Source organism: Neltuma alba, unplaced genomic scaffold, assembly GCF_004799145.2.
Source record: "Neltuma alba isolate B1F8T4 unplaced genomic scaffold, ASM479914v2 tig00010187_pilon, whole genome shotgun sequence".
Classification (NCBI taxonomy): Eukaryota; Viridiplantae; Streptophyta; class Magnoliopsida; order Fabales; family Fabaceae; genus Neltuma; species Neltuma alba.
In genome coordinates, this window is record NW_021635127.1 from 348,368 (window position 1) to 357,763 (window position 9,396).

At 32.6% G+C, this 9,396-nt stretch overlaps 1 protein-coding gene across 1 annotated transcript; it reads right to left on the reverse strand.

The window, feature by feature from the left end:
* Positions 1 to 1,694: 1,694 nt before the first annotated feature.
* On the reverse strand, positions 1,695 to 8,816 carry LOC114754723 (protein FAR1-RELATED SEQUENCE 5-like). Its single transcript, XM_028943542.1, has 4 exons — positions 8,652 to 8,816; positions 3,206 to 3,308; positions 2,295 to 3,118; positions 1,695 to 1,988 (listed from the first exon to the last, which is right to left on the reverse strand). The coding sequence occupies exons 1-4, from the start codon at positions 8,814 to 8,816 to the stop codon at positions 1,695 to 1,697; spliced, it is 1,386 nt and encodes a 461-aa protein (XP_028799375.1).
* Positions 8,817 to 9,396: the final 580 nt, after the last annotated feature.

The window sequence follows — 9,396 nt, forward strand, 5'->3', positions numbered from 1 at the left end:
TGGAATGGTTTGATGGATTGTAATGTTATTCCTTTTCAACAAAATTGAATAAATATGTAACCATAAACTTTCCATTTAATTGTCCTTCATCAATTGTAACTACCTTATTGATAGAGACTCATAGCATTGTTGATTGTAATGACAATAGCATCAACAATAGTTAGTGGAAGAGGGAGATGGAAGCTGAAATCTATAATTGCTGTTCATAGAGGCTCATAATACTGTTGATTCAGAACTCATACAACTTGAAAAATTACACATGTTAATTGCTGTTCATAGAGGCTGTTATTGATTATATGCTGTGATATTGTTGGGGTTGTAAGTAGCGATAGATTGTCATCAACTGTACCCATGTACAATATTTTGATCCATCTGTTTACATTGATAAATAGCATAATTGATAGCTATTTGATTAGCATCTGTTTCTATCCTTGTACAAACAAGTGATTGTTTGTTGACTTTGTTTGACAGCAAGTTACATAAACAATGAGCGAGGTTAACCAAAAAAATAAAGCCAACTCAGATTACATCATTTTAAAGGACATGATGGTTGGCTAAAAAATAGAGAGCAACACAAAAGAACAAAATGATGAGCTTGCTGACCAAAACATAGAGCAGTCCATAAGAAGTCATGTGCTATACAAAAGGGCTGGGTAAAATAAATTGACATGGAGATTTCATATGCGAGGATCTACGTCAACCCTTGGACCTACATTTGAAACACAATATAACTTTGTAGTGTTAATGAGAGAGAGTATTGTAATTGTCAACTGTCTTGAGATGAGACAAATTTATGTAAAAAAATTTAAAATTCAATAAAATGACTAAATTATTTTCTTCCATTATTATTATTATTCTTTATGGTTACCAGTATTATGTGTTTGGCTAAAATCCAGTGCTTCAAGTGATATGACGTCGCAATCAAGTGGTGCCTGCAATAGAGAAATAGAAACATCATCTCAATATACACATGTCTGAGATAAACAAATTAGTTCATTATGCTGTCCAACATTTAACATACCAGCAACAAATTTGTAAAGGTCATTTCACTTGGTTGAGAGTTATCCAACATTATATTATCATGATGCACTTGATTTGCTGTCTCAAATTTTTGAAGTTGACTATGTTGTCCCTGGAACAGCTTTGAAAAGAAATAATGAATATCTAATAAGCATTTGTAAAAAAAATTAAACTTGTTAAAAGGATACCTGTGAAGCTTGAGGAGACCTTTTAGAGGTTTTTGTTATCCTCCTTCTTTGGGAGGTTTCAAGTCCACTCTTTATCCATTTACTTATCTTTCTACCATATCTCTTTTTAAACCCAATAACTTCGCCACCATTACCGCTGGCATGATTCTCCACACCATCCTTATCACCATTACTATCATTTGATAAGTATTTGATATGAAGTTTAGTCACTTGCTTACTTAGTTCCAACACAACTTCATGAACAAGAACAAATGCCTCTGGACTTTCTGATGCATCATTAGCTAATTTAACAAGTAAGGGGCATAATTGTCTGTATCGAGTTGATCTTTGTAGTTTAGGATCAAATTCAATCTCTTTCCCTTTAATATCATACATGACACCACATCGTGCTTCTCTTGTCCACCTCTTTACTATATATTTCTAAGGAAGTAATTTGACATCACATTCATTCAATACTCTTAATGCATGACAACATAATATGCCTACTCATTCAAACTTTTTGCAACTGCAGGTGATTGTCTCTGTGGAAGGTTCAAATGTCAAACTATGCTCCCATTTACTATTATCCATGGTGATCACATAATCAAACACGGTGGCACTATCATTGTTCATGGTGATCTTTCTTTCTTTTCTCTCTTTTATACGTGTAGCATCACGTAGATCACATTGGTATTGGAACAAGTCAAAAATAGGTCGAGTATAGTCCTCAGCAAGTTGATGAAGCATACTTGAACTTTGTAATATCAACCTTGGCAACCTGTCAAGTGTCTCAAAATCTGCCTACAATTCATTATAACGTTTTTCCTCCAAAACTTGTTCAAATTTTTCAAAGAATCCATTGATATCCAATTTTACATGGGTGCAGCTTTTGACAGATGCATTGACACTTTTGCTAATTTGTGTGCTTCTCATGCCAAGTGTCCTTGAATTCTTCATATAGCATGCTGCCCATTTCTCTTTTATCTGATACATGGACATCAACCATAAGTTTTCTACCATATCTTGTTTGGACAACAATGCTTGCCAAGCTTCTTCAAACTCAGTTTCATCCCAACAATGATACATGCAACGGTTAAAATCACTCACCATTGAATTTGGAAGGTGCTTCATTGCATTATTTGAAATATGCCATGTGCACAAGGCATGCTTTACATCTAGCATCACTTCTTGTAATGCTCGTGACATAGCAGCATCTTGGTCAGTGAAAACAGTTAATGGCCTTGCATTTTTGTGTGCACAGAGAAAAGTGTCAAAGAGCCATTTAAAACTTTCAACTGTCTCATCATATAATAATGCCACTCCAAATATTATCCCTTTTCTGTAATGGTTGAAGCCAGAGAAAATTGCAAGAGGTCTATATTCACGGTTTGTGCAGTAAGTTGTATCAAGTGAAATGACTTCTCCAAAGCAAGCATAATCGACCAACATGCGTGCATCAGCCCAAAATACATTTGTCACTTGCTCATTTGAGTCCATTTGGTGAGCATGAAAAAAAGACGGATTTTCTGCTAATAGTTGCTCAAAATACCGAAATATACATCCAGCTTCATCGTATCCCATAGCTCGTTGCCGTTTTGAATTAAGATAATTCTTTACATCAACTCTTGTAAATCCCAAATTATTTCGACCCCCTGCATATTGACTTTGCAAATTGAATGCTGATTTTTGACTAATCCCAACTTTTTCAGCATTTTCTAATTCATAACGTTGAGCTGGTGTTAATCCTTGATAAGATGCAAACAAGTGAACAGCTTCAGGAGGCTGAAGAGGATGATTATGGTCTAGGAAAACTTCATTTATTTTGAATTTTCCATTTACATTTTTCACTTTCATTCTTCCTTTGCAACCTGTTCTTATCTCATCTCTAGGCTTCCTTGTTTGAGCATCTCGTTTGTCTGGCTTTTTTACCCCTTCTTTGCGACGAACATATAGATAAGAAGAATATGATGACTTGTCTTTTTTACACTTGTTAAAACTTTGTTTTCAAACACTGAAACCAGTCCTCCTACCATATGCTTTCCAAAATTCCCATGATTCTTCTATATTGTCAAATTCACGATCAAGTCTAGGAATCAGATTTATATCCATGCTATAAACCTCCTGCAAAATTGAAAGGTATATACCCATAATATAAATTTTTTATAAGTAAATAAAATAAATACAAACTCATATATACAATATAATGAAAGTAGAGAAATTGTGATCTCAAAACTAAAACACGTATATATACAAATAGAAATAGATATATACACAAAAATAGAAATTTATTAACCAACATATGTATAGAATATATTATATATAAAACAAAAGTTATATAAAGCCAAAACAATTTTCGGTACAAACGGAGCATGCACACACGTATAACGGAAGTTCAGATTAATTAACCAAACTCATAGAGAAGCACATTACATCTACAATAGGAATATAAATACAGCAGAAAAAATATCTTCTTTCACCAACTTTAAAGATTATCAAGTTAGATTATGAAAAAGCATAAATATAAACTAAATATGACATATAAAAAATTGTGAGTATTTGATAAAAGATTGTTAATTTACTCACTAATCCTTGATATCCAGTGCCCACAGACCCTTCCTTGCTGTTTCTCTTCTCTGAAACTTTTCCCCACCAGTTCCACTAATTTTCCCGCGCTACTGTATGAAGAAGAAAGAATGGACCAGCGCGCGAAAGAAGATGAACAACTAAATTGCAGGAGGGAAATGATAAAATAATATATAAAATTATATGGACAGCTGATATTGAATGAGAAAATCGACGGATAAGATGACATATTAAAACGACGTCGTTTAAGTTAATTGCCTCTCGTCACCCTCTCATCACCGTCCATACAAATCTTAGAAATAAACGGCCTAGATATCGTTTCCTTCATTAAATGGTGTCGTTGGAAGAAAAGGAGGGCAGCGAATGAAAATAGCAGCGGAGAGAAGCTGCTCGCGGGGTAGAGAGCGTCGTCTTTCTTTTTCCTCGTTCTCCAGCGCCGCACTCTCATTTTCTAGTAGGGTTTTCAACTTTGCAGATCATTTTGGTAAGCCAAATGACTTCTTTTGATTAAATTCTCTTCATAAAAGTTTTTTCACTCATCTAAATCTATCTAATGATAGTAGTTTTATATTGTTTAAAGATAATTTTTGGATTTAGGATTTGAAGCAAGTGTTGAGTTTTGATGATAGATGAGTATAGTATTGTAGAGCTATTTTTTTTTTTTTGGTAAGGAAAGGGGCTTAAAGCCCAAAACAAACAAAAATTACAGTAAAAGACAAAGAATACTATCTACCCCTCTCATAAACCATTCCTGTACGATCCGCAAAATGCAACCAGCGAACCTTTTCTTGAACTTGAGGCCATATCCGAATATCATCATCAAGAGACATGCCCAAGTTAGCCAAGGCATCAGCACATTTATTGCACTCACGTGGGACGTGAACCACTCTCACTTGCCAATATTTTAGTATATCATTTCTATCAGTTTAGTTTCATTTATTGACTGACCTAATATTTTTAAATGAACTATTTGTGTTAAACAGATATTTATTTATGAAAAATATGATATTTATACTATGAAACTGTTGACTAAATTATTTACTTAGATATATTTGATGTATATTGAATTTCTAATGGTTGGTTTTTGAGATTTAAAGTTGAGATAGGATTTTTAAATTTTAAATATGATAATTGCAGATTTATAAATTTGAGAAAAATATGTATTAAAGTAAATACTTTGAAAGGTTTAAATAAAAATTCTGGATTGTGGGAATAGATTAATTTTGTGCTAAAAGTCTTAATTATGGGTTATGAGAGGTTTGGGTTTAGCATAGAATTAGAAACTTTAATTTATATATATGTATTAGCTTAAGTAATTAATTAAATAGCTTGTGTATTGATATGTAAATGTATTGATTGTGTAGATTAAATTATTGGATTATTAGTCTGAGCAGGGGATTAACCTTGTGGTAATCCTTGTCCTAAACGAGAGGTAACCACTTTCCACTTATTATTCATGCTCGTAGGTTGTTTGTGATTAATTTTTAATTATACGAGATTCATGAAATATTATTGAATTATGATATGAGCTACAAAATTATGTTGTTATTGAAATTATCTTGGGAGACTTTCTTTACAAAATATATATGTGTTTAAGATTATGATGATATCATGTGTTATGTAATTGAATTGAAAATTTCAAATTGATTTTTGACATGTTGATGATTTATTATTAAATATAATATTTTTGAGTATTGATATGTGAGGGGTGGCGGATGTTGATGATGGGAACTATATCAAAGAGGATACAAGGGGGTGAATTATGTACATTTGAGGATATAAGGTGGTAGGGCCATCAAGTGTACACCGATTGGTCCTTTGGCCCAATGATTCTTTATAGGGCATTGATACCCCACTAGTAGACTAGAGGGGGAACCCATGGTCCAGTCTTGTACTATATGGATTTTGGCCAGTCCATATCACTTGATTGGATAGCTTGTTTAATTACCCGTCACATGGATGAGGTTTTAGCCCATGGGTTCAATTAGAGGATATAAGGTGGGTGGATATAAAGGAGGTGAGAGGATTATTGATTGTACTATATATATGCTTTGACAATATGAAATTTGTTGGAATATTATGATTTTGCAATGGTCTCTCTTGACACGTCACGAGCACTTACTTGTATGCTTGACAAGTAGGATTGTTGGTTACTGAGACTTTTGTCTCACCCTGTTGATTTAACACTTTTTCAGGTAATAGTTCCCGTTCGGGTCAGTCAAGGAAGACTCCGAAAGCTTGAGCTGCTATTGCAAAATTGTAGCGCTTCCACTTTTTTTTTATTGTGTTGGATAGATGTATATTGCCATGATAGGGCCCATTCCACATACTCTGATATGTTTGAGATGGATTATTTTGACAGTGTATTTTTGATAATTGTTGCTGGACTACATGCTGGTAGAAGGCCGGAGGCCTCAAGGTACTTGCATGTGATTTGTTTTTGATATAAGTTGTGGATCCACAACAATCTTGAACATCAGATAACTTTTGATTTTAGAAAGTTATGAAAGGTATTATTCAGTAAAATCATGTTATGGGTTTATAGTTGAAAATGACACTCTGGGTTTATAATACCCAAAGCGTTATTCATTGTAAATCTTGATTTACACGAAATTGATTTAGAAGGATTCTTTTAACCATGATAGATATATTTATGGATTAGTTTAACTCTTTTTCTATCATGGTTAATCTCATATGATTTAGGATGTTTATATAACCATGATAGTATTTCTAAATATTTTTACAAAGTTTCTTTTCTATCATGGTTAACTTTTCAATATTGATTAATTTAAAAGTGTAGTAGATTCGTCGTTACAATTGCACTTCAAGAAAATAATTTGCAAGAGCTTCCCCTAGGCTGGCTGAAAATGTGAGCTTGTGAGAGGGGGAGATGGCTATTTATAAGACAAACCTTAATTATTTACCATCCAAGATCACACTAATTACCAAGCTTATGTCTCAATTCCCTATGCCTTTTTGCTTAATTTCCATCCTTAACTTAAATCCAAATGAATTGATTTTTTCAAAGTCAAAATCCTCTCTATACTTGACAAGTAGTATCTTAATCCTCTCTATTCATAGCTTGATAAGTGGCAAATTGTAGGCCAAGTAAAAGTCAAGAGTATATTTTTTACTTTATTAGTGTACTTTGTACTGGAAATAAATTCTATTTCATAATTACAGTATCTTGGCCATTGTAATTATTTTTTGTCACATTCATAATACATTCTTATCATTTTTCTCTTCCCACAATACTCTTCTTTGTTAGCATTACAATTTTCTATCAATAGTAAAGAAGAAAACAAATTAAATTACCATAATAATTTCTTTACTCGGGAAGACATTTCTAGAATTTCTAAACATTTAAGGGGCTTCTTTCTGCTTCATAATCCCTTATAATTCCTAAAGATACCTTGTGAATTTTCTCAGAATTTAATTATTCTTAAAAGTATTTATTTAGAATTTTTCAAATAAAAATTCCAATTTCCCTATTTTTTCTCAATTTTCTAAGACTCAAAAATATTTTCAATAATTAATTTTTAACCAATTTTCCTTAATTAGTCAAACTTCTATAATTACTAAAAATTTAATATTTCCCATCAAAATTCTAACTCTTTGAGACTAATATACTGTTCGGGGGCTTTTTCCTAGTTTACATAATTATCTAATACTATTTGGGAATTTTCAATATATTTTTCCAAAATTATGTAAGTTTGCCCATAACTTTTAGAAATTATACTTTTGCTCTGACATTAACTTAACCTTAAGAGTTGTGTCATTTCATTTCTTCTTATTATTATGATTCTTACTATCTAGAAATATCCTTACTTTTATTTATCAAATTCTTGAATGTGACAGATTTTGTCTAGAATTGGGACAATAGCTTCAAAGGAATGGAAACATTGAACATTAGGTACAAAGCAAATTTTCTTACAAGAGGTAGGACAGTATCACTACAAATCTAGTTGAATCATTTAATGTTTGGCTGGTTCATGAGAGGATGCACAATATTGCTGTCTTGATACATGATCATGGGGAAAAAAAAGAGCAAAACAGATGTATAATAGCAACTTGGCTGTAAGGAATTAGACGAATGGTGTGGGACCAAATATAGAGGAAAATTTGATAGATCATGTGGCTAGATAAGAAAGAATGAATGTATAAGATTATGGAATGAACAATTTTAGAGTCAGATGTGCGGGTAAATATCATATTAAGTGAATGCACTTGCAAAGGTTGGCAGATGTCAGGCCTACCGTGCCTACATGTGTATGCTGCAATCCAGAAGATATATGGTAATATATATATATGTGTATATATGCATATGTGGAGGAATGCTTTTTACTCTCAGCTCAAGAAAAAATTTATGATAGACTCATGATCCCAATTGAGACCCATAATATTTATAGGCCAGATTCCCTTTGATATGAAAATTACTCGTCCACTATCTTCCTACAACCACCATTGACTACTCCCCATCCTAGAGGGTCCATAGTTAGGAGGATTAAATTGCAATTCTAGCAGAAGAAAGTGTGTCATTGCTAAAGATGTGGTGAAGTTGTTGACACCAGAAAGAATTGCAGTAACCCGAACCCTGTGTGATTTAGTTGAATACATAGCTACTTTTGTACATAAATGAATCCCAATATGTATTTTTGGATTAGTTGGAAAAGTAGCTATGACAACCCATTTAGATATTTTGGTGGTGGGTTGAAATAAATTTTGTATAGTGCTATCAATAGTTAAAAAAATTTTATGACAATACTTGACGATAAGTTGTCCCAAGTACTGCGGTGAAATTAGCTGGCAACAATGTTAATATACGAGAAATTTGTCCACTTGTGAATGGACTATTTAGTGTTGTTAATATATAAATCTCACTTGCAAATAGTCTAATTCCACTTGCAAATAGTGCCTCCCATATTTGTGAATCACATTCAACTTCTCCAAGTTAAGTAGCTCACGTGCAAATGGACTATTTCTTGTTGTTGATATACATATCGCTCTTGCAAATTGTTTAATTCCACTTGCAAATAGTTCTCCCATATTTGTGAATCACAAAGTTATTCATGTTAAGTAGCTCACGTGCAAAGGGACTATTTCTTGTTGTTGATATACATATCTCTCTTGCAAATTGTCTAATTCCACTTGTAAATAATCCACCCACACTTATTGACATCATATTAGTTTACTTGCAAATGGACGAATATAAGTTGTTAATTAATGCATCCATGTTGCAAATTGCTTAATTTCACTTGTGCATAGCCGGTCCAGTCTTGTAACATGATGATGTTCAACTTCAGTTATATTAGCCCATTTGCAAACATAATGAGTTTCTCTAGTGAAACAACTTATCCTTGATGCAGATTTCCTAATTTCAGTTGTCAATAGTATATCTCATAGCTGTAAAAAGGTGGGAAAAAACTAAGGATTATAATTAATTGACATGCAACAAACTCATAATATAAATTCCCTGAAAAAAAAATTTGTGCAGATTTTCTATACACAACTTTTGAGTCAGTCTAACAAATTACATGTGGAGGAATATAAGAATTTACCCAAAACTCCGTAAGGTCTTGCATATTAAAAATGTATATAAGAAAACATATATTAACTATAGCCAAAA